Source organism: Cyanistes caeruleus, chromosome 7 (assembly GCF_971803275.1).
Source record: "Cyanistes caeruleus chromosome 7, bCyaCae1.hap1.1, whole genome shotgun sequence".
In the NCBI taxonomy this organism is placed as follows: Eukaryota; Metazoa; Chordata; class Aves; order Passeriformes; family Paridae; genus Cyanistes; species Cyanistes caeruleus.
In genome coordinates, this window is record NC_141707.1 from 15,438,096 (window position 1) to 15,466,079 (window position 27,984).

At 40.3% G+C, this 27,984-nt stretch overlaps 1 protein-coding gene across 10 annotated transcripts in view; it reads left to right on the forward strand.

The window, feature by feature from the left end:
- The window catches only part of PLEKHM3 (pleckstrin homology domain containing M3), a 92,620-nt gene that overhangs the window by 43,442 nt on the left and 21,194 nt on the right, over positions 1–27,984 (forward strand). For 6 of the 10 annotated variants that reach the window (XR_015289142.1, XR_015289141.1, XM_086897303.1 and 3 more), the window contains 2 exons: positions 2,315–2,378; positions 18,959–19,116. Coding sequence is in view for 4 of the 10 variants with exons in the window: in XM_086897303.1 (XP_086753429.1) it covers positions 2,315–2,378; positions 18,959–19,116 (222 nt within the window). In the remaining 6 variants the exon portion in view is untranslated. Of the gene's footprint in view, positions 1–2,314; positions 2,379–18,958; positions 19,117–19,203; positions 19,317–19,699; positions 20,733–27,984 lie in introns of those variants that run through there. The other 4 variants (XR_015289145.1, XR_015289146.1, XR_015289143.1 and 1 more) reach the window with 2 other exon arrangements.

The window sequence follows — 27,984 nt, forward strand, 5'->3', positions numbered from 1 at the left end:
AAAGAAGGGAACAGGTACAGGGATAAGATTTGTCACCAGGGCATGTGCTGGCTGAGACTTGTCAGATAAAGGAATTCAGTTGATCATGAGTTTGCTTTTCACCTGCACACTTATTACTAGGAGTTAGAACTTGCAGGAAACAAGGAAATAAAATGTCATCCTTGTAGGCAGGGGAATGTGATGTCAGTCATCAATACTAGTCATTTACAGTTTTTGCATTATGGGCTATTCAGGCTATTTCCTGAAAAAGGAAATGTTTCATTAGCTAATTGTTTTCCTTAGCAATGCTGTAAGGGCATCAGCAAATAATATGTTTTTTGGCAAAGCTGCTTAGTGCCTGCCTGTGTGATCGGGGTGAATGATGGGTGAATTTTAATGAAAAAAATTCTATCTGAGCTGAAAAAATACTAATGCTTCAAAATGCTGTTCAGAGTTCACTCTTTGTCTTTTAATAAGTCTGCTATGCACAAATGACCAATTCCAGTGTCATATGTTGTCTGATGTCTAGATTTTGACTGTTTTCTGGTGGTCTTTGACATTGTGCCAAATGTATTATGAAGTCATGATGCAGCAGAGCCACTGCAATACAGCCCCCTGAAAAAGGAGCAATAGTATAGAGAGCTGAAGGGGGAAATATATCTGAATATATCAGAGCTGAAGGGGGGAAATGGCAATGCCCTAGTGAGATTGCAGCTGAGAATTGGGTGAGTAGAGTGGATTTTCTTGGTAAGTGAGGAGAGCAATGGCACAGTCCAGCTCCAGAAGAGTGCCGTAAGATCGGTGGTGTGCAGTTGTCAGTGCCTTGCTTGCAAAACTCTTCTCCTCCTACCCCAATGAATCTTAGGTTTTTTTCAAGATGATAAAAGGAATTACAAATTATTTGTACTGTCCACCTTAGCAGCAGTGAGATGTCCTAGTCCCTTCAGTACATATAGCTTTGAAAACTATCAGTATAAGGTTGTTCTTTAAGACACCTAATGGAATATCGGAAATAAGAGGTATTTTTATTATTTCTTCCATGTTCTGTGGAAAGATTGCCTTGGTAGTCTTGTTTTCTTGATCTGTGGTTTACCTGGTTATGTTGTTGCAGCTTCTAAAACTTTGAGCTACTGTGTGCTTTCTCAATAGTCTCATATCAAAATATAATGGAAATTCATATTGGCCTTTCGCTATCTTTGGGGTATTTTTGAACATCTGTGTTTACTGCCATTCAGCTCTACCATTACAAACCAGTCTTTACCAGAGCTTTGTTCATGCATTTAATAATATAAAGAGTTTTGTTTCTATATTACCTTAAAACAATGTGATTGAGATTTAGGAACCGGGTTTATAATTTCTACTCCGAAAGAGAGCATATTGTGGGAAATAGTTCCACTTCTTAAGATACTTGGTTGCTTTTTTGCAAGAATAATATGCAAGATTAATCTCCCCAGGAGACCTGAGTGTGGTAGTGGATTTGTTCTGTGTGGATGGAAAGCAAAGCCAGTCAGATTGTTGGTTTCTCTGTGCCATCTTTGCACACAAAGTTGGATGTACTTTTTCTGTTTCTGACATTTTTATAGCAGGTACACAGGTTTTCATAAGCTTTTTTTATTTAATAGCCACTTAACGTTCCAGTGTCCTTTTTTTCATCTGTGATGAAATTTTTAATTTTACTGTCAATCAGTCTAGGGCATCTCTTCTCTGTTCAGTTTCCTGTAATTTAGCTTTACTTATCAGGTCTGTCAGCACATAAGCGATGGTCTTGCCTGAAATTTTGGCTTATATAAGGTAAATACTCCTTTCTTAAGTAAGTCATTATAGAGTCTATACCAATACATATAGTTCTGCATGGAAGGGGGAATTGATATCAGTCAGCTTTATGTTGGAAGAATAGTATCTGCATGGCCTTTTTCCCAATACAGTTATTTCGGTCACAAAACCATAAATCACATCTGAAACTTAAGTGTTACAGCTTTGTAGCAGATCAAGAATCTTGTCTCAGACCATAAGAAATACTTCTAATGTGTCATTTGCATTATTTGTTTTTATTGCTGCATTAATTGTTTAAAGAAACATTGTCTGTGGTCAGAAAGAGCTTTCAATGGCTGCAAATGTCTCAGTATATGACCTGACACTGACACAGAAATTATTCTTATTATGGGACTGTTGTGCCCATGCAGAAAGCTGTAAAAATAGCTAGTGCTTAGAGGGAGATATGATTCTAGTTTCTTTCTCTCTAACATCTCTGTCCTGCTGTTGTTTGATGGGGAGAGGAAGCTTTTGAGTTTCCCAGTCAAAAAGGTGTGATACATATCCATCTTTCTCTTTTCAGGATCTTTCCCAGAGAGTATCTTCTTCAGCAAATCCATCTTTATTCTCTGGCAGACCTTCAGCAGGTGAGTTACACGTCGTGCCTATTTTCACCTTCAGAGCTAATTGTACATTTCCCTTCTAGCTATTCATAGCATAAATACTTTTACTTCCAAGTTGTGTCTGTGGTTTATAGTTTGGTGTAAGAATGGGTTAACAGTGACATTGATTAGGGATGAAAGCCTAGAGCATCAAGGTTCAAATAGGGATGGAAAGAGACTGTGAAAGAAAACTGTAGTCTGCAAAGAGAACTTTGCTACAAGAAATTTTTCATCTGCTCCATAAATTCTCATTAAAGTCTCAGTCTACAGGTGACAAGTAGTATTTATTTCTTTGCTTGAAAGAGTAGCTGTTCAGGAATTTTGAAGTTTGTGAAGTCCCTAGTGCAACATGATTATTTACAAAGTCTGCTGAGCATTGCCACGAGGAGGGGGTGGGGGGGGAACCTAACCCTCATCCTCCCACCCCTCAGCCAGCCTGCTACACAGAGCTGAGCCATGCAGTGTTACCATGACAAATGTGACCATGGAAGAGGTAAAGTGCCAGTAGAATTTGTCTTTGCATTGATACTCATTCAACTAAGCAAGAACCTTGAAGTACATTTACCTGAACAGCAGAATTTTATTATGTAACAGATGAAACAAGAAGAATTTGCAAAAAAGAGCTGAAAAGGGAGGATGGGGAATCTAAGGTGAGTGTGCTGCAATGCTCAGGTGCACAGTGGAGGAATCAATGAGGTGAGGTGTGCTGGCTGACCTGGGCACCTGTGTGTTCACACTAATGCTGTTGCCAGTGGTGTGTAAAACACAGTATTTTAATCTTCTTTCACCTATGTTTCCCTTCTCTAGTGGTGCCTTTTTTGCAGGATAAGGGTAGCGTAGTCAATTTGGGATGTTCAGCTGACACATGTAGTTGAGGTAGTTCAGATGCCCCTCAGAGCTGGAGACTACAGAGCAACAGGAAATGTGTTTTTTGTTGGCTGGTGAAATCACAGGGTAGAAATGATTCCATATGTAAAATTAAAAGGCCAGTTGCCTGAGGTATGAAACTGTTTCCACATCTTTTCAGCATGTTCTGCTATCTCATCTTTAATAATCAAGCCATGAAAGAGCGAGCTACTTAACTCCAGAGCTGCAGTCTCCCTGGTGGGTCTGTCTGTTAGCCCCCAGTGCTTTGTAAGCTGCTTAATCAGTTCCTAACATTGGTAGTAGATATTTTAGAAGCAATCAGCAGCTTATCAAGCACCCTGGGGGAGAGAAGGAGGGTAGAAGTCATAATTCATGCATTGATTTACCACTTTCCTTTAACATGTTTCTTTGTGTTTTTGTTTGCAAGACACCTTCTCTTCCCCTGAGGGCCCCAGTCCCAAACTTATCATATTTAGAGGCAATATAATTTGATTACCATTTCTGCTGGGGTGGGTTATATTACATTTACCTTTTAATCTAGCTATAGCCTTGTTGTCAGCATGGAGAGGGTTTTCCACATGTAAGAGACTCCAAGTTTGAAATTGGATTGCCTGTTTTTGTCAAAGTGGATCCATAGTGGAAAAGAGAGGAGGGCCCCATTGAGAGAATGAATCCAATGGTCAGATAAATACTAATACCCTTAACAGCCCCTCCCTCCTGCCTGTTTTGCCCCTTACTGCTGCTTTCTCCCAGTTGCTCATCATTTTCCACTGACCTGGAGTTTGGATAGTTTTAATCCTGAAAGTTTTTCCTCCTTTTGATTCCTCTGCTGCCTATTTCCTCGTATCCATGGACTGCTTTTGCACTGTATCCTGCTGTCATGTAGATTGCATGTGTTTGGGGAATTAACTAAAAGGTTTATTAAAGATTAATGGAAAGATAAGACATGGTGAGTGAATTAGAAAATCAGAGAGGGGTAATCTGCAGATATAAGCAACCTTTACCCTGGTTAGTCCCAGCTCAATTTTGATTTGTTTCCTGGCCAAGTTCCTTTTAAAGGTCCTAGAAAACATGGTTGTTTCCTACCAAGCAGCTGAGTTTCAAAAATGGGGTTTGAGGGTCTGTTCTTAGTTGCAAAAAGGTTGAAATGCCTGTTTGCAAGTAGATGAAGCAGCTTATTATACTATTCTAAAGTAAAACCCAATATAAATCTCTTTCCGAGCTTAACAGGGCCTAGATATTATGAATATAGCTGAGTATATACTTGGGCTATCTGGTGGTCTGGGGATGGTTGTTGCTTGGATCCATTTGGATAGGGCTCCGGTGGGGAAGACTTTACTGTGAGGTTAAAGCAGAATAAAATAAAAAAAAAATGGAACAAAATGGCCTTAATTTTGGAAATGTCCCAAATCCTGGTGAGGCAGTGGTTTTAGCTAGTACTTGGGTCGTTAACAAATGCTTGTAGTGCAGATGTGAGTAACCAGAAGGTTTTGCTGCAGACCAAGGCCCCAGGGACTGCATTAAAGTTTACAGAAGTCTATCTGTGGGCATTCCTGGGAGGTATATGTCCCTGGTGTCATTGGAGGTGTCAGCAGACGAGATAACTGATTAGGTGTGTTCAGATTGAGCAGGCAGAAACATCAAGTGTGATTTAACAGGCACAAACACCACTACAGCTTGCCTGTTCTGTCTCATTGGCTACACTTGCTTGTCTTTGCAACCTCGTGTCTTAACTAACCTATCTGTCCTGCATCACCCATAGCCCTATGCATCTCTGTTAGGCAGTTTATCCAGGGTTATTCCAGTCAATTAAAGCTTTCAAGAGGGAGATCTCCGCTTGTTAGGAAGCAAGTATTCACTCCTGAATTTGCTGGTTTTACTATCCATTCAGGTTTTACAGATGTGATTATGGGGCTGCTTTTATTGAAAATGACAATTTTTACACTGTTAAATGTTGATTTGGACCAAAGTTCGCTCAGACAAGAGTCTTGAATTTCTTATGAAAAGTAATTCTTGCGGCTTACTCTACATAACATGTTAATGGGAGCTTTTGAAGTAAAAGACTAGAAGGGGCTATTGTGGTGATTTCCAAATTCAGAGAGTTAACCAATGTCTTGCCTCTCTTTTACGTTAAATAGCAAGATACATAAGTGTACAAAGATGATTGCAGTGATGCACAGGAAGTTCCACCTGAACATGAGGAAGAACTTTACTGTGCAGTGACCATGTGTGGGTAGCAGTTGCCCAGAGGTTGTGGAGTTTTTCCTTTCTGGAGATATTCAAGAACTGGCTAGACACAGTTCTGTGCCACATGCACACAGGGATAATCCTCCTTGAGCAGGGAGGTTGGGCCAGTTGATCCACTATGGGCCCTTTCAGCCTTACCCATTCTGTGGTTCTGTGATGCTCTTTACTGCAGAAACTTTCTTAATCTTGGCAATTATTTCATCCTTGTTATACCAGTTCTAAAAGATAGAGTAAAATGAAAAGGATCCACATAAGGGCAGAAATTACTGGATGTCAAGGATGGAAATTGTGAGCAAAATGGGAGATTAAAAAGATGATAATTTGAAGACTTGTTTATACAGGAACACTCAGGGAAAAATAATGAAATGACAAAATATGGGAATTTAAAAAGATGAGTTGAATTACTCTGAATCACTGTGTAAATACTGTTACTCAAAATATAAGTGGTTTTCATTTGGTTTGTCTCCATTTGCTTTGGAAGCAAAGTGACATAAATTGTATTAAGGCCATTTTCATTCTGAATGTGTATGTCCACACAGGGATTTAATGTAGTATAATTTATCCATTTTAACATTGTAGATAAACTAACCTGTTGAAATTTAATTAAAATATTACTGACTTCAGATCAACTTTCCTGACTACCTGTAGATGAACCTACAAATAATGTGAATAACAATGCAGAGAAAGGATGAACAGGAGAGCCCTGTTCTCACAATGATATGGCACAGATCATACAATGAGTATGAGGGACACATAAAAATCCTTAATGGAAATGCTCTTTGCAGAACACAGTGAGTATGAGGAGTTTAATGCCACAGTAGTGTCACTGAGGCCAAAATGTATCATCTTTGAGAGGATTAAGTATCCATAATGAGAATATCCACAGTTTCAGTACATAAAATAAAAGGATTATAAGATTTCAGACTAGACATACTATACTGAAGGGATTAGGAGGATATCTCCCCTGCTGACTGACAGATCAATGATTTCATCTTCCTCTGACGTTTGTAACAGTGATTACATACAGCACTGATTACAGCTCCTGGGAGCATTTTGGGCATGCTGGACTGTTAGTCTCATAGAAGCAGTCCTCACTGGGAAATCTTAATGTTTCTGGTCAAGCGTTTTTGCATATAAAGCTCCCTAACAAGAGTATAGGGAATAAAAATGAACTTCAATGAAACAAAAGATCTACCTAATTTGAGCCTAATATATTGTTAGATTAGGATTAGAAAGTCTTAGAAGAGCAAAGAAATCATTAGGTCTCCTTCACTTCTCCAGGTTTTTAACCCATGCTGTACTTTCATTGCACCTCCTAGACAGCAGTGAAGGGGGAGGTTGGAGATGCTCTTTCTACTATTTTTATATATGCAAAGCTTTAGGTTGAATTAAACAAGTTGTTTTTTCAGTCCCAACAACAGCAAAGAATGCAAGATGTGGACATCTTTTGCCTTTTACTTGCTGTTTTTTTCAGAAGTAAAACTTCTTTTCCGGTAACTCAGTCCTCATACAATTGCTGGTAGATACTTAGTATAGATTTGTAACATACAGCCGGAAGAATTCCAAGCCCATCAGTGGTGGTGTCCCTGCCCAGCAGTTCGTTTTTATTCATGCAGTAAAAGGATGGGATGTAGCATCTCACCCACATAGAGCCTCTACACGTGGCTGTATTGATTGAAGAAAATGGGGTTTGGCTAACATACTTTGGGCTTGCTCTAGTTTTAGAAGTATTACTGAACTAGGTACATGACAAATACCCTCCTGCTCTTAGTGTATGTAGCTGAGCCTCAGAAATCATAACTCAGTTATATCAGTGAGAAAGTCTGTTGGTGTCATTTGTGTCATTCAGTGATTCGATATAAGCTGTATCATCTTAAATTTCTATTTACCAAAGAGGTTTACCCATATAGGTGTATCAGCAGATTCTTTTAATTTTAGGCAGGCCCTTTTTCTGCTTGAGGGGCAGGAGGTGGAAAATGAGAAGGAGAATTAGGTTTTGGGCAGGCTTGGCTATGCTGAGATGACTGAAGACTTATCTGTCACAGTTCTCTGTGGGAATTGACTGTACTTAACAAGGGACAGAGATGCAAGTCCTGCAGTGTGTTACTACCAGTGTAATAATACCAGATAGTTCTCTACATGTACTATGTAAAGATGCATCTTGGGCCACAATGGCATAATGTTAGTAGCTGTCTTTATGACATCCTTTTATGACCTGTGCCTGATTGACAGTGTTCTAAAGTAACCATAGTTCAAAAGTATATTAGTAGAGGAATATGAAAATAGTCCTAGGATGAGAAAAACATACAATATACATCTTCATAAATATCAAAAGATACTATTGCAAAGCAGCAGTTAAACAGCTCATCTGCTTTCCTGTGGCTGTGTCCTTTATCACAGAATCACAGAACGAGTGAGGTTGGAAACACCACAGTTTGTCATCTGGTCCAACCTCCCTGCTCAAGCAGGGTCATCCTAAAGCACCTGGCACATCATTTATTTCTGTCACTCCCTGGAGTTTGCCAGCACTGAGCTGCCTTTCAACACAACAGGAAGGTTCAGGTTAGCTGATACTCCCGGTGTGTGTGTGTAATTCCCCAAAGTGCTGACAGCTCTGGTTACAATTAGTGGTAGTGGCAATAGTCTTACTGGTTTCCTTTTTACCTCAGCTCTTTGGGGAAGGGAGTTGCTGTCATTCAGAGTGGCTCATGGTCAGAGAGCATGGCAGAGCCAGCCAGGCTTGGGGGTGAAGAGCTGCTTAGAAGCATTTTGGTAGGTGGCTGTCAGGAAGACAGGTTCTTCTGAGTTAGCTATTGCAGGCAAAGTCCAGAGATCTAGCAAGATTGTTAGTAGACATTTTTAATAGTAGGACTGGTTCTAGCACTGTATGAAACCAGAATTTTTAACAGGGTCTATTAAATACTTGTAGTCCTTTTACATGTGAATATGTAATCTAGGCCACATGGGGTAAGTGTGGCATTTTAGAATGAAACTGTTTAAAATGACCCAGTAGTGGTGCCAGTGATTTACAGGAGCTTTTGAGTGGAGAGCTCCAGATGTATTTTAAATTTTTTCAGCCTGTAGAAGTAGCAGCAGCAATATAAGTTACCTCTTTTCTACTGCCTTGTGCTAAACAGATTTCTTCTGTTATTTTCTGCTGTGCAGAATGAAAAGCTCAGTACTGGAGATGCAGGTTAGCAGTGTGAAAGATTGGGCTCTGAACTCATTGCTCTGCTCCACATAAAATGATGATTTTGAAGAGCCAGCTGGGTGTTCCTTCAGGGCTAACATCCTGAGAATCCAGATTTCCCAAGAAATAAAATACTGTCTCAGGGCTACCTGCTTGGATGAGAGATTTTTTTTTTAGATTTTTCTTTTAAATATAATTTATACTCACAGAGGCTTTTTTCAGAGTAGCCATAGCCATTCTCTTGGTATGTTGCTTTCTTGTTCTAAAATCCCTCAGAGGACTTCTCCTTAAAATGCCCAGTTCCAGTCCTATGCAAGGCAGGAAAGTTTCTAATTTTGTGCTATCACTCATGAAATAACATCTTGCTCAGTGGGCATGTAGAGTCAGTTAATATCTCTGCATGCAATTGCCTGCTTAACCTTAAAAAAAAAGACAAAAAAAGGATATATACTCTCTGCCTGAATGCATATTTGCTTCTGTATTTAGAGTCACGTATGTTTTTAAGCTAAGTAAAGTGCATTCTGTTTTCTACCAGACAAATCCCTGGTACTCTTTCAACCTTGTTTGATTAAAAGAACCTTTAGCCTTTGCTTGAATACCTTTTTCTTAAAACAACCTATAATTCATCCTTGCAACAAGATCAGGAGAACTTGGGGTGTGACAAAATTGACATGTAGCTGCCTGGAAACCTTGAGGGAAGGAGAAAGGAGGAAAGACAATTGAAACACAGTGAGTGTGAGTCTTGTTGCAGAGCTAGCAGGGGAGCTGGCACAGGTGATTTCCAGGCATGTTGTTTATACTGAGACAATTCCATCTCCTCTTCACTTGTGTCAGCTTGCATCCAGAGACCTGCTGAAATTTCTGGCATTTCTTCCTTTCAAGAAGAAGAGTGGGGGAGGGCTTGGAGGAACCTTGTCATCCTCTCTGTCTCCTGCTATAAATTGACTTGAACTGTCACCAGTTTGTTTTTCCTCTCCCCCAGCCAATGTAAAACTCCATCTTCACCTTGCCCCCTGCCTGTGTGTGCTTGTCAGAGATTAGCAGTGTTTGCTCTTGACCTTGTATTTATTCCCCTTCCCAGTGCCTGTTTTAGTTAGGGGCTAATTTGTTTAATACCATATTAAAGTGAAACATATTCGGGGGTTTACTCCAGAAGGACTGTGGACAGCAAATGGCTCTGCCATCAGTGCAGACTGCCTGATGCAAACAAGTCAAAGGGGGCCTCTGGTTTCTGCTTCTTCAAATCTCACTCATTTAGTTTGCTCGGCTTTAGTTTGATTTATTTGGCAGTTGGTTTTGTGGGGTTTTTTTGGGTTTTTTTTTGTTCTTTGCAGTGTTTATTGCAAGGTTTCCTTTTGGGTTGCTCTCTGCCCTGTGTGGGTGATGAGTTAGCACGGCACAGTGTGCACTGGTGTCAGCAGTGGATGAACAGAGTCCCTGGCCTCGCCTGTTCCTGCCCACCCCGCTGTCACCTGTACCACAGGCTGAACAGGCTTTTGGGACAGTGAGGGACCTGTGGAGGGTGTAAAGGGAAGAGGAGGGACAGGGTGGGGTGGTATCACTCTTGCTGTTGGAAGCTGGGATTGTGGCCCATAGCATGCCTGTTGCAACCGAAGATGGAGCTCTTCTAAAGTTACTGCTGAATTATTTTTTAATTTGTTTCATAGCAGTGCACAGCGACTGATTCTCATGTGCATGCACACAAATAGTAAGAGATCATTCTTCCCTTAAATCACCTGTAATTTAAACAAACAAGACAGGCAGTCTGAAAGAGATGACTGGGAGTCAAAATGGAGCAAGGAAAGCCAGCTGACTGGTATATTACACAAAAGATGGGGCCTCATATCTGATATCTGCCCCTCTGCAACATTTACCTCATGATCTTCCTTCCTTCTTCCATTTCCTTTTCCTCTAACTGAAGATTAATTGTGCATTGAAATCATAACAAGAATTTGTGGTGTTAAGAATCTGGCCAACGGAAGAGAAAAAATCCTCAAGGAAATTAGCAGTCCATGAGCATTGTCTCTTCCCTAGATATAAATGACTGGGAACTTCCCAGCCAGGGAATGTTTTTCCTTTATTTTCTCTGCAACTTGCATTATCCTTAGCTAAGCATATTGTAGCACGCTTGTTTCCAAGTCTGTGTTTTTATCACAGAAGTCCTGACCCCACTGAAATCATTGTGGGGCAGAGATTGCATTTACCTTTTCAGCTTTAATGCCCAACTTCCATGTTTAATGAATGCAGAAAATACTGTTTTCCAGTAAATAAATAGATAAAGTCAATCATTGTATTGTTCCTGCACCTGCAGTCCACTTTTGCTTGTCCTGGCTTGTGACAAAAATTACCTGTGACAGACAAGAGAATTTGGCAGAAAATGGTTTCTGAAATAGATGCTGCAATGTAAGGATAGGAGGTAGAGTGTAAAGTAAAGATAGCTGACTGCAGCAAAAGAGAACTGAGGCAGGCATTAGGAATAACTTTCCAGTTTTTCTGAGCACTGGACTGTTGTGGTATCTCTCTGGTGAGAAGTTTTCAAGTAAGTCAGTCATTTTGGTTGTGCTAGAGGGTGAGGAACAAACTGGATGTTTCTAAAGGTGTTTCTAGACATGTTTTCTTGTATCATTGGTAGTTCCTTTAAAAGCATATTTCTCATGTGTCCTGGAGGTGAAGAAAGATTATTGAATGTTTAGTAGTCCTCCACAAAGCTTCCACTGGTGGAATTTGGAGGGTAGTGAGCATCCAAGTGGTGAATTGAAGACTGTCTGTTAAAGTTATTGTATCTACCCTTTCATTCAGTCCAGAAAGCATATTCTCTGTGGTGCTTTAAAGTCTAGGCAAAGCTGGAGGTTACCTCTGAATTTGTTAGGAAAAGGCATGATTCAGACTAGTTGTTTCTGGAGAGGTTGAAAGAAAACAACCAATGTGGGCAGAAGCCTTTTCTGTAGAGGATGGTGCACAGTTGTTGACTGCTCCTTCAGTAGCTTCCTTCTGCCAGACATGCCTGTGACATTATTCCCGTGAATTAAAGTACTTTCAATCTCTTCAATTTACATAATTTGGGATCATGAATGAGTTTCATGTCCACCACCCCTTCTGTTTTCTAAGTGCCTCTTGGCCTTTCATGTCTCTTCTGCATTGCGTCAGTGCCTCCTGGCAAATTCTGTCTATGTCTGTCTCTCCGATAGAGCCAAGTGTGCGTCTGGCCTTGAGAAATAATCATAAATTTTGTTCTGTCAGGAGGAGAGGCCAGGACAATCCAGTTTAGATTTGAACCTGTAGTTCAGGGTGTTTTAGGGATTTCATATCACTTAACCCATACCCTCCAGGCATCACTTGTGTCTGACATGTAGATCAGACTGGAGGAGTAAGAGGAACAGATTGCTCAGTGCTCCAAAAGAAGGTTATGAAGCAAACCTGTGCCTTTAAAGAGAGTGCCTTCTAATAAATGTTATCTGCAGAGAAACACACCAGCCCCTGCAAAAGTAGTTAATGTTACTGCTTTAGTGTTGGCTCATAAAACAACTTTATCGCCTCTATGACGATAATGATTAACAAGCTGATTTACAAGGGTGGGGTCACAAAGCCATTTGGCAAATTTAGCTTGTCTCACAGTGGCAGGAATACAGAACCTGAGTTTTACAGTATTTTTACCACTTTACCTGGAATACTTAACTCTGGTGTCCAGGCTCTTGTGCAGAGCAGTAGCAGCAGGTTCTCCTTTATGAGGCTAATAACCAGAGTTTCTTCCAGTGTTTCTGATACCTGAGGTAATTGCAGGTCTTGATCTGAGGACTTGGAGCACTGGGGAAGTTTCACAAGTTGTCATTTCAGTGTTTATTCCCTGATCACTTAGCCACAGTGAAGTGACAGTGTTTACAGACACACTGTTACATGATGCCCCTGGTTGATTGCCCCTTGTGCCAGAGCTGGCAGAATATCTGTCCAAAGATGTGTGTAGATTTATCTTCCTGCTCTTAGATTCTGGATAGCTTCTGTTAAAATATCTTTCATCTGTTGAGTCTCCATTATCTTGGATCTTAGTAAAGGATTTTTTTGTTTAAACTGTGTCAGATTTTACTTTTATTATCATATGGTAGGAACTACTCAGAGAAGCAAATTTAATTTAAAATTATTTTAATCCAGAAACGCTTTTTGTGGTTGTAATATACAGTGACATTCACCGTTGAGAATCTAGACTTCTTAACCTTGGCAGCTCCTCACATTGAGCAGAACAGTGTATCTGAAAGCTCAGCAAGCTGTATTCCTTTTACTGTCTGTTCTGACAGTCCTAATGTACGTGATCAAAAGTATTTATGATCTCCATGCTATGTAAACATCTACTGCACTTTTAGAAGCTGGTAAAAATGCACAGACAGGGTAGGAGTTTTGATGACTCTCACTCAAATTCACAGCATAGACTCCTGCAGGGATGGAGATCTTACTCAGTACCTTTTGCTTCTTATCTAACATTGCTGACAGGAGTCCTGCCCTCAAAATAAAACACTCACTGCCCTCAGAAATGTCTGAAAACTGTGCTGTTTTTTCTTTCCTGTCCAGAAAGTTCATCATGTCTGATAGACTTCAATACTGATTTATGTGGCCATGATGCAAAGTTTGGTTATTTCTGTGGCCCTGATCTAATAGGTGGGTGGAAGACTATTGCAGGTGTTACTTGAAGTACCTAGTGAATTACAGCTAACTCATTTGTCCTTCTGTTTCTACATACCTCTCCTAGTTCTTGATAAAGTTATTGGGATATTATCTCTATGGAAATGATACAGACTGAGTTAAGAGGTATCTTCCATTCTTGCTTTGTCTAATCAATATTTTATTGCTTTTCAGTTAGTCCCAGCCAGAGGCTTCTGTTAATGTCTTTTGTAATTTGAACAACTCTCAGGAACTGGAACAAACTCTAATTCTGTAATAGGGTTTATTTATGTCTTGTTTTTGGTCTTAACTCTGTTTCCCAAACAGAAAGTTACTACAAGTCATGAGTTTGGGTCGCCATCTCTCTGGGCTAAAACTCTTAACAGACTTGAGAAATTCTGCCTCTGTTCATTTGACCACTTTTCTAGTTTGGTTTTTAATATGAAAACATATATTGCAACACCGTGTTCTCTACATTGCTCTCCCATGGGACTGGTTTGTGCAACCCTCCTTCATGCTGGTAAGTAGGTTCTCATACAAGGAGTTTTTATTGACTGAGCAGGGAAGACAAAATGACTTGACTTCTCTGCTGTGTGTAATGGGGGCTTGTGCTACATAGAGGCACAGCTGGGTCTGGGCAGTGGGGCCTCTGGTACCACTGTGCTTGGCCCAGGCAGCCGGGAGGAGGGATGGAGTCAGGACAGAGCTGGAAGTCAGCGTGTGTCAGAGATGAGGGGACTGCCTCTCTTCCAGTGCAGGGCACTGCTGTGGGCTCACAAATGCATTGTGAAGGTCAGACACAGGGACACTGGTCACAGGCCCCTGGGAAACACCTGCTGCTTCTGAAAGTTGCCTGTGAAGAAGAGCCCTGTTGTGTACACAGCGGGCCACTGTGGAGGGTTTCTCTGGCTTGGTGGGTGCCCTGGTCTATGGCCTTTGCAGTTCTTGTTCTCTGGGGACAGATGGCTGCCCATTTATTTGTGAAAACATCACCTTGATAGATCAAGGGAATAATGAGTAAATTCCAGCCTTTGACTAGAAGGATCAGGAAACCTCTGAGGGTGAGCAGCCCTCCTGACAAATGGTTTAACTTTGACTGATCACACATTGCCCTCATAATCATATAAATGTGTATTCAAAGGGACTTGTTCCATAGCCACTGCTGCCTTTTATCTTCTGTCTTCCTGGTGCATCAGGAAACACATAACCCAGTGCATGTGTCCTGCCTTCCCACTGCACAAGACTCTCACAGCCTTTGCCAACACTGGCTTGTCTGCTGGTGTTTGGCAGTCCCTGTGTTTTCCCCTCACCTCACTTATTCTGAGCAATTGTTTCTTCAGAATTATACTGCTCCCCAACTGAACACAAAGATATACCAAGAAGAAAATTTGATTTACCTTTATTCATATATAATATATATTGTATGTATATTATACACACACACACACACATATTATACATTGACTTGTATGTGAAGCCTCTGTTTTAGAAATCATCTAAAATAATTATGCCACCACCATTTCAGCGCATGTTCAGATACTTGTACCCCTTCTGTTTCTCCCATTGCTGCAAACAAGTCTCTGCCTTCCCCTCTTGCTCTTCAGTACAGCTTGAGCTTTCCCAAGCCATGTGCAGGAAGCTGGGCAGTGGGGCAGGTAGCTGCTCTTGCTGGATTTCCTGGTTTCTTCTCTCTTCTTAACAGCCCTGGCCCCTGCAGCCAATCTCTGGCCAGAGGGATGCTTTGCAGTGTGGGCAGGGAACCTGTATGGGAGGCTCCTCCAAAACATAGCTTGTCAAATTTCAGGTGGGAGATATGTGGCAGTTACTGTAAAAAGCAGTGTTTGCTTTGCTGGTTTAAATTGTAAGTGCTTTGAGGGCAGGGCCTGTCTTTTATGTATGTACATGTGGGTGTGTATTTTTATACAGTTCTTAATATGACACACACAGGAGCTGCTGTGTGCAAAGCCATGGCTTTCTGTCGTGTGGAAGCTTAGAGAAATGTTTTTCCTGATCCAGAGAGATGAATAGTGATTCTGATCTGAATACTGGGGCTGTTCAGAGACATAGCTTGCTTTGGACTTCTGGACACAACTGTTTGTTTTTTTTTTGTTGTCACCAAGTAGTGTACCCCAATGTATTCTGGGTACAGCAGTGATAAGCATGGCCCTGTGTCCAAAATGATTTTGGAATGGACTTCTTGACCAGTTAAGGAAAAAAAAGCTGCATTGTACTCTCTGTCAATTGCTGGCTGGGATGGCATCATTAATCACCTTTCACCCATAGTTTTGACCAGTTGAACAACTGCTTGCTCTACAAAGAGTTTGGATTAGAAACAGACCTTGCTCTTTATGTGTTTTGTCAGTGGAAGAGAATCTGATCTCAGCAAAATTTTAATTTAAGCTTGATGCTTTTTTCTTTTTAAGAGACAGACATATATTTTTAAGCCTTTGCCAGGTGTGTGCTGAGACATGCCCTGTGTTAAAGAGGGTGAAAATTTTGGTTTCTCTTCCTTTGGCATACTCTTAACGTAGTTTTGTGCTAAATTGCCACATTTCTGAAACATGATGTACTTTACTGCAGCTTGTAGTGTGTGATTTCAGTTTCTCTATTTTGTAAACTTATTTTGTAAACTGAAATGTTCTTAGGAAAGGTTCAGGTCAAAGCTTGGGAGTGACTCCAGCAGTGAGAACGGACGTGTGCTGGATTAGACTGCATGGGGGCTGTGAAGTCTCCGTCACTGAAAGGCTTTAGGAACAGATACAGCTGTAAAGGATGATATAAGTATTAGTGGCTCTGCCAAGACAGCCTCTTGAGGTCTTGCTTTTCCTCCCATAATTTCCATGGTACCTGGATAATGCATTACATTTGACTATCACACTTCTTTAATCACTTGTTTTTCCCTTGAAACTCAAAATTAGATTCTAGCAACAACTGGGAGAAGATCCTGGGACTCTTCCATTATGGTTCTGGGATGTCTAAACTGACAGACTCTGGACCTCTGGCAGTCACAGGAGAAGTTTTAAAACCTTTGATGACATGTTCTGTGCTCCTTTTCCCAAGCCATAAAATACTCACTGCGAAACTGTTACCACAAAACAGTGAGTAGACAGCAAGTAGACATGGGAGAGCAAGTAGAAATCTTTTCTGCTTGCCTAGCATAAATGGAGATGACGATTTTATTCTTACTGGCTATAAACAAGAATGAGAGAAGGCTGCAAGGAAAAATCATCCTGTGCACAGCCTTGAGCTCTCTGATGAAACAAAATAACACAAAATTTACAGATGCTAAAACCAGTGATAACGTCGATTTGATGCTGCTTTTTGTCTTCCTTCTATAATTCAGTAAAATGGCCTGTAATTCACATTGCAAAATTGGCATGCATGGCTCTTTGAAGATATCATCTTCCTTGTATGTCTGCGGTGGCCAGAGTAACAAGCCCACCCACTACAGTGCTACAGCAAACCGTACAAATAAATAAATAAAGAGGGACAAATGACACCATCTCCTCAGGGCAGCTGCCCACTCAGTGTGTCTTGCTTAGGTTGTGAACTCTTCAGCACAGGAAAGCTTTTGTTCCTTGTAGTTTTAAATTCACCCCCAGTGCATAGGAAGGCAGCAGATTATGATAATTGTGTTTATTACATTATAAAAAATGTTAATTCAATTCAGAGATTTAACTTCTACATTGTTGCTGACAGTGACATTAGTTCAGGTTTAGAGTTTGTTTGTAGTCTTTAGACTGGCATTTTGAGCTGGGCATTTGTGGCCTGACTGCTATAGCATGAACATTCTCTGGAAAATTTGTATGCATTGTGGTCTTTATTATCTTTGTAAGTGTATTTCATCTATTAGTGCCTAAGTGGTTTTTTTGAGACTGACTGTAGCTTTTTCACTAGCTGGGTGGCTTCACTGTTTCTTTCTTTCTGTTTATTGAATATTGTCAACTTCCGTGTCTTTCCCCTGCTCCCTGAAAGCCCCTTGTTTGGCTTTCAGACCCACTCTGTAACTGTGCAAAATATTTCTTCCTTCAAAATGAAAAACAAACCCCAGCCTAGGGGAGCTAAATTAGCTTCTGACCATCTGTTTAGAAGGTTAGCAGTATCACTGCCTTGAACTATGGCTTCATTTTTGTATTTCATGCAGCAGCTTCTCTGCGTTGTTTATGTTGTGGTTGAAGGGGATCTTCCTATACCAGGATGCAATAGGAACGTCATTTTTCCTCTGACATGATCAGATGTCCTATCTGCAGTAGTAGCAATAACATTGCTGCTTCCTGTTGTTGCAGGTGTTGTTAGCTGGAGCTGAAGGCAAAGAAGGGGCACATTTCAGCCTGTGCCATCAACACCAGCACTCCCCATGCACCTTCTTTTCTAGGTGTGCTTATTAGTAGTGGCTTTCTTGGTTGTGGGCAGAAAGTGCCCTGGAAGACAAATTTGTTTCCTTACTACCTGGCATTTGCTTCCAGACTCTCTGTTGTTCTTCTTTACCTTGATATCTCTACTTTCTCTAGATTTGTTTACACTAAACCCAAATTACAAGTGGTGTATTACCATATTTAGGGAACTGAGACTGACACTCATTTAAGTGTAAAACTCCCCATTCTTGGGTTCCAGGGCATAGCCCCATGCAAATCTTCAGTCAGCAATTACTGCATTCTTTTTCCTTTCTGCAGGAGGTTGCTATCAAATCCCATGACACATTTCTATCACTAATCTGGCAAGCTGCCATTCAGACCACAGGAAGCCCAGGAGAGAAGAATATGCACTTCGGGCCTTATTCCATCTTCATTATTCCCTACAGCCGCAGAATTCCTTAAAGTCTCTAGAAGTTTGATCTGAATGGAAAGTATTTTGCCTGAATAGCACCCCTTATTGAGGCATTGTCTCCAAGTCACAAATTTAGATGAGTGTCGTGGTTAGCAGCTTAAGGTATATGGCATAGTCATTTTTTCCACACCAACGTGAGGAGTGCTAATCACTTCTAATGGTCTAGCAAGATTCTCTGGGGCTTCTTGATTTGAGAGCTGGACACTAAAGGGAAAAAAAGCCCCAACAAATTACTCTTCAAGACTTTACCTAAGAAGTTATTCATTTCGGCAAAGAGCAGAACATTATATTTGAATAGTTTTCAGTGGGAAACACAGTCCTGCTAAAGGACTAAAACTAGGACTCTGTTCGCGAAATACATGCAAAAACTTGTACTTTGAAGGTAAAGAAACAAAACCAAAACTGTGATATGTGCATAAAAAGTAAGAAGAAGTGAAAATTGTAAGGCAGTATTCATAGCTGTCAGAGATAATGTGGAAGCCTTAAACTCGTTTCCTATTTACTACTTTGTGCCTTATTGTATGACTGCATTGTTGCACTTAAAATAACTACTACTATTTTGTTATTGCTGTGTAGAGACTTAGAGATACTAAGTTAGTTTTCATGTTCAATTCATTGCTGCTTCATTGACTACTATTATCACTTGTGTCTTCATGGATATATAATTGTTGGGAAGTAACCCTCCTATAGTTTTAACCAACAGCATGTATTTCTGTAGTAATAATGCCTTAGGGCATTCTGGTTGTTTCTGGGGGGTTCATTCAATATTGCCTTCTTATTCCAGGTTATTGAAGGAAAGCTGGCTCCTTTCTTGGGGAAGGTGATCAAGTTTGCCACCTCTCATGTGTACAGCTGCAGCCTTTGTAGCCAAAAGGGTTTCATCTGTGAGATTTGCAACAATGGAGAGATCCTTTACCCCTTTGAGGACATTTCTACAAGCAGGTACTCCAATGTGGTAATGTCAGTCATACATTTGATTTGAGTGCTAAAGCCTTGAGGACTCTCATGACCTTTCATTTAAATAATTAGGGACTGGATTCCACTAATGCACATTTCTGAGCAGCTACGGTAGATCACTGCTCCAGGGAGGCCACCATGAGCAAGTGTGGAAACAAATGAGAAGTTCTACTTCCCAAAGCCCTGTAAGTCTCAGAATAGATGTTCAAAAGGGGAAGAGCTCCCAGTATCATCACACAGTGTGATTTATCCAAAGCTCTTCTGAGTTTGCAAAGTGTCCTGAAAAGCCAAGTTACTTTTCTGGAGTGATCACAAACATCTTTCTGTTCTCTGGTATCACTGGGCCCATAATGTACAGTGGTCATCCATTATAAAACAATAACCATCCATTCTGAAGTGTCTTCCCCATGAAATGTTATGGCTAGTTCTCTGCTCTTTGTCTGCTGATTCCTCTATTGCTGTATATGCAAGATTTCATATTTTTTAACGATATTGCTATTCTCAGGTGGCAACAAAGTAAGTATAAGTGTATGCGAGTCCTGAACTAAACAATAAAACTTTATTTCAGATCATGTAGAGTACTGGATGCCAGATCAGGGACAGGAGTCACATGGAAAACCTAGAAGCAAAATGCAGGAAACCAAAGCAGATTTGGCAACACAGCAGTGTTACTACTCTTTTTCAGTAGTGTCTTGAAACTTGTAGTGTCTTGAAAGTGTTCCTCCTTGAATAAAGAAGATATATTTTTTTCCACCCTTAACAGAAAGACAGTAAATCTGACAGCACAGCATTCCTCCACAGATAAGTATTTTTTTGGGCTGTTTCAAATACAGTCATTGTAGTTTGTTCTCCAAAGTGTTAATTTGAAAGGGGAAAAAAACCAAGGACCCACCTTTGGAAACAATCAGGACCAGCCTGTTAAAAAGGTTTGTTAAGAATCTGGTTTCCTTGCATGCACAAAGATGTTAAATTACAAGTAACCAAGGACTACTCTTAAGGGATTTTCAGTCTGATCTCAGTTTCAAAGGTTGTTTGCACATTGTTTTTCCAGAGTCTTATTCTAAAAAATGTATTGACAAGGCAGTGGATAAAAGCTAATCAAGGTGTGTGGCTGAGTTCTATAAAAGTTTTTAAGAAAGAATGCATCTAGAGTGCATGGTGAGGTAGACTGAGTTAAAAAGAAAGACTAGGATGGCATAAAACATAAGATGTCTCTTGAGACTGTATAAAAGGTGATTGAAGATATTCCCAAAAGATTAATGACAATGTGAAGGAACATTTGGGAATACAAGTTTACGTTAAAAATTGATTTGTCTGGGGGATTTTTGGTCACAAAAACATTATTGGGTGTATATTGTTTCCCTGCCCTTCAGCTGAGATCAGACATACCTTGCAATTACAGAGTTCAAAACCCTCTGGAATTGAATAGAACTTGTCAGCAGTTCAAGCGAACAGAAGCTGCTCTAGCTCCTGTGTTTATGCAAGTTAGAAGCCAGAAAGGAGTTGTGTTCATGTTTAACAAATGTGAAGTTATGGTTGATGTCATGCCAAAGACAGCAGTCTTTGTTAATGGTTTTAATTAAAACACAATAAGCATGAAAGGTTCTCCGATATTTCTCTTCCTTATTTCATCATTCTGCTTACTCCTTTTGTATTTCTTATAACTTAACTTTGTTTTTATCCCCAGCATTTTCTGCTTCCCTTCCTAGTTAGTTTTCTCATCTCATTACCACACATGCACCTATGTGGAACTAACCAGATTATTTCAGTTCCATATTTTTGCTCTGGAGGCAAGTTATGGCAACAGAGGAGCTTGTACACTTTACTGTACAGCTCCATCAGCTCCAAAGCAGTGCAGGAAAGGCCACTGGAGGGATTTTGTGTTTGTTTCCATCTCTTGAAGATGAGAGAGGTTTCTAAAGCAGGTGTAGCAACCACTAATAAGACAAATTTAAGGTGAGGAGGCTAGTTAGAAATAGGCAGATGTACAGAGCAACCTGTGGAAAATGAAATGGCAAGTCCTAAAACATCCATGTGAAGACTTGCAATGATACTGAAAATTCTGATGATGTGTTCAGCTCTCCTTGTCAGCTGTCATACAGAGCTCTGAGTAAACAGCTCAGATTTGTGATTTAGTTGTACTAGCTTGAGTCCACAGTGTACAGAGATAATTGGCTACAACTCCCTTTTCTCCATCCTGGTTTTCTGGAATTGCTATCTATAGCATAGTATTCATATTTTGTACACAATACTGGACTGCCAGGTACCCTGTAAAGCTAAAAGCTGGTGAGTCGAGGAGGAAAGAGCTGCTGAACTCTGAAGACCATGTTTTTCTTTTTGCATTTGAATGTTTGTTCACTCTTGAGCTATTAATTCTACCCTCAAACTGGGCTGTTAATTTAGAAATATTCAAAAGTGAGTGCATGACATCTTTTGCAGACTTCAGCTCTTTGCTGCATGCTTGAAAAGTGAAGCCTGCTTTTTTGTGTGTGTGTATGTATATATGTATATATGTGTTGAGCTGGCATTTGGTTTTTGGCAACCTCCCTGACCTTTCTTCCTCTTTAAGAGTGACAGCTGCCAGAGTGGCCATTACAATTCCAAGGCGATTCTCAGTTGGCTGTTAACTTTCCATCCTCATGGTCTCATAGGTCAGCTTTGAGGTGAAGAGATTGTTTCTCTCCAAAATATTTTCAGCAGTTTTTGGCACAGAGTTCAGCAGGAATTTATGAAGGATGGGTATTCTTTAGATAGATACAGCTGAGAGAAAAGGAGGGCCCCTCTTGAGGGCTGGAGTTTCTCTTTGGTCTGGTTATTTGCTTGAGAGTCATTTTTGTCAGTCCTTGGGCAAACAGAGTGAATACCTGGGTTATGCACTCCCCAGGGTTTGAATACACATATATTACATACCCTTCTCTCACTAATCAGTGTGACACATTCCTTTGTTGGCAAACGGTTCCAAAACAAACACAATCAGTTCACTTAATTAGCGGGTCTGTGGGCTGTGCTTGGCAGGCTCTTTACATCCCGCTCAACAATACAGTGCAACAGTTTGCTGCCTTGAATGTAAGGGTGGGCTCACAAAGTCATAAGCTTTCTAATGATACATCCTTTCTCTGGCTTTTCTTGGGAGGAGGCCATTCTGAACAGATCTTAATGAAAGCTGTGATTCAGCAGTTAAACAATTTCTTGAAAATTGTCCTATCTTTTTGATGCCTCTTCCAGTCAGTTTGATTCTTCTGTCCCTTATTTCCCTCTTTTGTCTTACCCATATTTATATAACATTTAATCAGGGTTCCTTCAAAATTTCACTATTTCACCTTGTTTTTGAAAGCCTTTAAATCATGAGAACTATTTAAAGCCTCTTGAATTAATTGCACATTTCATGGACCAAATTTTCAGCTCATGTAAACTCTCAGAGCTCTGCTTTTGCGGGAGTTCTGGCAACCTAAACAAACTGCACATCTACCTCCTATTTTATTTCTTGGACTATAATTGCCCTGGGCTTAAATTTAGTGAGTAAACATATAAAATTATCATATTATATCACTTATTTTATATTTACATGTGTTGTGCAATGGCTTTAAATATCCTTGGCAGTAATAGCTTGTTAGAGCTATCCTTGCCTATTAGCAAGCAGGCACCTCCCTTCAAGTTGCTCTGATTTTGCTTGTTCTTCACTAATGTGGGGAAAAGGTTTTGTGTCTTTCTCCTAAAATTAAAAAAAGACCAACAATCAAACAACAGAAGTGAAATCTGTGTAGTGGCACTGTTGTCTATAGTAGTGGCTGTATTTGTTTTATAACTTAAACCAATTTTTAACAATTTTAAAATCTTAAGGAATACTGAGAAAATTACCTTTGGAATGAGAATAGAATTCATTAAAACATGTTTTCTGTCACATCAGACAATTTAGCAATCGTGGTTATGATTAAGATTATTTTATGTTACCAAGTTAATAAAGTTTTGGTCTTGCCTGTCATCATCCTAGTGATTACTTTCACAGGCAATTAAATTTGTTGTGTTTTGCTGGTAAAGTTACTTGACTGTTAAGAACAATTTAGTTCATTCCTTTCCTTTTATGTGCTGACTGTAGATGTATATGAACCACGGAGAGTTGCTCTTTTGTGTTCATATTCATTTATCAAGGCTAAACTGTTTTCACTTCGCTAAGTTAATTTGTTCTGCTGATCAGTTAAGACATGTAGACCTTTTAAGATACAAACCAGAAGGCCCAAGTTTAAAATAGATGTGCCACAGAACAGGCTTGACTATATCAACCAGCTTGGATGCCTCCATAATCTTTGGCCACCATCCTGATAAGACCTGTGAATGTACTTTGCACATAGTGACAAGTCTTACTGAAGGCTCTGGGGCTGTGCATGCCAAAGTCTCTGCAAAGTTAGAGCTTACATTGTTATGGATGCTGTGTCACTGGACAAATGCAGCTTTGAGCATTTGGGAGAATGTTAAAGATAGATGTTAGGTGGAGACTGAAATCGTAGTATACAACATTTGCAGGAAATGCCTTGGCACAGGTCAAAGGCATCTCTCAAAGTACATAATTTTCCCTCTTGGTTTGATTGGTTTGTCTTATGCTAGAAAGCCTTTTCCCAGGCCCAGCTCACCTGAGTTGTGCCAGCAGTTTAGTACCTAATTTTTGAAGGAGCTTAGCTTATCGGATGTTGATAGCTAGTTCAAAGAGCTCTGAAGTGATCTGCTCAGCACTTCTTTGAAGAAATGTAGGCACCTAAGTAGATGTTAAGTTCTCTTGGTAATTTAATTTCACCTGAATCTATCAAAACTGATCAAAATCTTCTGGCCCAGATTGTCTTGTTTTCATTTGTGCAGGGTAGCACAGTAATATCTGGAATATGTAAACAGAAAACAATAAAGTATACCAGCTTTTTCATCAAGTGTTGTCTTTTGCAACTTAACTAGCTTTAGAGGTTGATTTTACTTGCCTTATATTTTAACTAGAATGTTCAGTCAATGTCATATTAGTGCCAACTTCCTTGCATTCGTTTACTGTGTGGGCATCCCTCACTAGGCAGGCTACTTGCATTGGTTCCTAGGCAACTGGAATAATATTGCTGCACGTGTGTGTCAGGCATTGATTGCCTTTAGGGCTTTTTTTGTGTTGTAAGTGAACACAGGCTAGTCGTTTTTCCTTTTCTTTGTGTTCTGCTAAAGGCTCGGAGTTTGAAGGGCCTGCCTGTGATATTCACAGCTGAGCAATTCAGAAATGCTTGCAGACAGGCACATGTGCATAGTGTGGGATGGTGATCATGCTGGAATCCCCAGGAAAGGCTTACTTCAACCAGTGTGGTTTGCTCTGTGGGGTTTTTTAATAGGCAAGTCACAGGTGGTTTAGTGTTTTAGATGCTTGGGGAATGTTTAGCATCATCTAAGGAAAACATAAGAAGTAACTCCATTGTATCCTGCTTTTACTCTGCATGGCAAGAAAGAAGAAACTGAAGTTTACTCAGTGTAGGGTTCAGCCCTAAATCAAATCCTTGCTGAAATTTGTTTCAAGGGATTATTCACTTGACCAAATGTGTGCAAGGTCTGGCACAAAGGAAGTGAGTTTTTTAAATGAGAAGCTAAAAGGTAAAATTAAAAAAGAAAGGGTGGTGGGTGAATATGGCAGTTCAGTGAAACAGGGGAGCTCTTTGCCCTTCTCAGCTCTGCTAGGGACCCCTGGCTGGCCTTGAGCAAGCCAGTTCACCTCTGTCTTCCTGTTATGAGGTGGGAATAATGGTACATCTGGTACAGCCAACCCACGTGCATGGCACCGAAGGTATCCTGATAAACCCTGTTGGTTCCAGCAGCTTCATCCCACTTTTGTACCAGTCACATTTGTGAGTCTGTCAACCAGTAGGGTTCCTACAAGACAAAAACCCTGTCTTTCAGATGACATCCTGGGCCACCTGTTGATCATCTCTGCTTCATTTTGTCCATTTAAGGTGAAAGGTCTTTGAGGTCTCTTTGTATTTTACCTCCCACTTCAGGCACCTGACTCTGCTCAGGGGCACTTAATGGTGGTGCAGTATGGAGGAGAAATATGAGCATAATCAATGGGTTGTGCAAGATCTAGAATTACTTGAGCTATGATCCTGGGAAAAACAGATGGGAAGCATGAAAAGAACATGCCAGAATTTACCATTTACTAAATATTGATACGTTATAGATGCCCAGACTTAATGGGAGATACTAACATTGGCATTTCCTCAGCATACAGTGAATGATTATATGCTTTTAACATAGAAAGACTTTTCTTTTGTAACTAGTAATGATAATAATAAGAGCATTATAATGCCTGTCTGGCTGTGGAGAGCTTTCCAGTGCAATAGAAATTATTTAGAGGATTGAATAATTCTCTGCGGGTTTTTTACTCCATACAAGTAAAACATCCTTAAAACATAAAACACCCCCCAAAGGCTCAACAGAAATTGAGTTAGGTCAGGAAAGAGGAAAAAAAAAAAAAAAAGAGAAAACACCAAAATAGAGAGGAAGCTATTTCAGCTGCCTTCTTAGAAGACTGCAAGTCTGTATGAAAACAACATACAATGTTCACTAAGTCTTCAAATACGGTTTGAAAAATAGCAAGATGCTATTAATGTGCAGTGTCACAATATCATTCATTAAAGAAGGAAACATGAAAGGCCTGAATGGCTATGGGCTCATCAGCTTATTATCAGTGGTGAATAGCATTCTCACAAAGGATGTAGGGACTTTTTGGCCTGCAGACAAAGAATAAGTCAGGATTCAGAAATAGCACCTGAACTGTGAATTACCTATGACAACGACAAGGGTTAAGGGAAAGATAAGTAAGTGTAGTGAACTATTAAGTGAGCCTCTTAAAGGCTACAAAATATATTTTATTTCTCCAGAGAAATAAAATCATTTTGATATACTGAGGCTTGAAAACAACAAAAAACCCTATGAAATTCACATGTGGAGATAAAATCAGATCTCAGGATTAACTAGGAAGCAATCTGCTTGTAATATTCTAAAAAGGAAGATAATGTTGGTGGAGTTTTCAGTTTCACTGGAGAATCTCTCACAGTGAGGTTAGAAATACTCAACCAGTCGGCATCCAGGGCCAGTTCAGACCGACTGTATTTGATGTGAGGAAAAGCAAAGCTGTGTAGGTAGCTTGGTGTAGCGTAGCTCCATCACTTTAAAAGGAGTAACTTGCCAGTTGCACGAAGGCAGAGCAAGATCAGCATTGCCCCCCTGCCCTGGTGACTTTCTTTGTCAGTGAGGGGGACACAAGCATGCAGTGAAGGCTGATATTGGTGTCCTCTCTTGTTCCTGTGCAGAGCTAGAGGCAGCTTTGTTCTCCAACTCAGAGCACCCTTCCTTCAGGCTGCTGCTGCTTTGTTGTCATCTGCACCCCTTGGCTGGTCTCAACATTGACCAGAGAAGGCAGAAAATAGATCTTCAGAGCAGCAGTCAGGGGTGGGGGCACCAGAATGGAGCAACGATGGCAGCAGTGGGTGCCCATGCAGTGACTGTGAGATCAGGGCTGGCTGTTTGCTCTGCCTCTGCTTAGTGCCTGACACTGTGGGGTCCTGGGCAGAGATTCAGCTACTGCACCAGCTCTAATGAATAACAGTTCAGACAGATTTTCTCTCTGTTTTGATTCTGAGTGATGGGAAAAAAGATTTGTTAATCTTTTCCACTGACCTTATTTCTGAAAAATGAATTCATATTAATTTGAACACCATAAGTCTGTGTGTGCTCCGCTGATTGCCTTTGACTTGAGAGAACAGGTGTGCTGGCTTCTCTCTCATCCTGCTCAATCCATTTCAGTAGCAATTTCTGATAGATTTTGTCATTTCCATGCATGCTGTAGAGAAATATTGGGCTAGCAGGGCTAGCATAGGGAGTCACGACTGAGAGCACAAAATTACACTCATCAATCATTACCCTCTAGCAACTTCCAGGGCACTGTAAACTGCTGACTAACAAGGCAGAATTAACTTGATAAAATCACCATTAGTGTCAGTTCAGAGTGGTGTCAAGTTTTAAAGACACTGCCTTCTTCTGTCTCTTTGCCCATTAGCATGTCTGTTTGTGGAGATCCCAACCCAGCAAAGCACGTAAACACACTTAATGGAAGGCAGATCAGTAATCCCAAAGAGATCAGTGGGATATGAGTCCTAAGCATGTGTGCATGTGCTTCAGTGGATAAGGGCAATAACACAGTCTGTGAGCACAGAAATTGTAAATATCTCTGCATGAGCCAGTTTCTTGATTCAAAACCAGATTTAGACTGTAGCTGGGCTGAGCAATCCAACAGTCAAGTTTTACTTCAAGAGAGCATGGAAGCCAGTAGATACATACTGCTTTATACTTAGTCTTGTTCATCTGCCTTTTCTTACTCATATTTGAGTTTTATCAGTTTATGCTAGTTAGAAATGTGCCTCCTTAAATCTCTACACAACCTTCTCAAAGCTCTGCAATTATTCAAATTTAGGCCATATTTGAACCCATGCATGAAACTTCAAGTGCAGCCTTCAACTTCATAGTGCAAATTTCAAGTGCAGGAACAGTTTTTCTAAAAGTTACAGGTGAGATGCAGCCAATATAGCTAACAGGTTGTGTTAGCTTATGGACTTCTCTCAGTATTGTCAGACCACATGCCTTATGGCTTCTCACTTTTTAGGGGTTACTTTCTTCATGTTTTCAATTTCCTTCACAGTCTTGAAGACAAGAACCTTTTTTCTATGAAAAAGAGGTTCAAAGCAAACCAACAAAAAACCCCACTAAAGTTACAACAATGGGCACTTGAATTCTTTTATAGTCATTTGACTACAATACCTGCATGAAAGGAAAAAAAAAGTG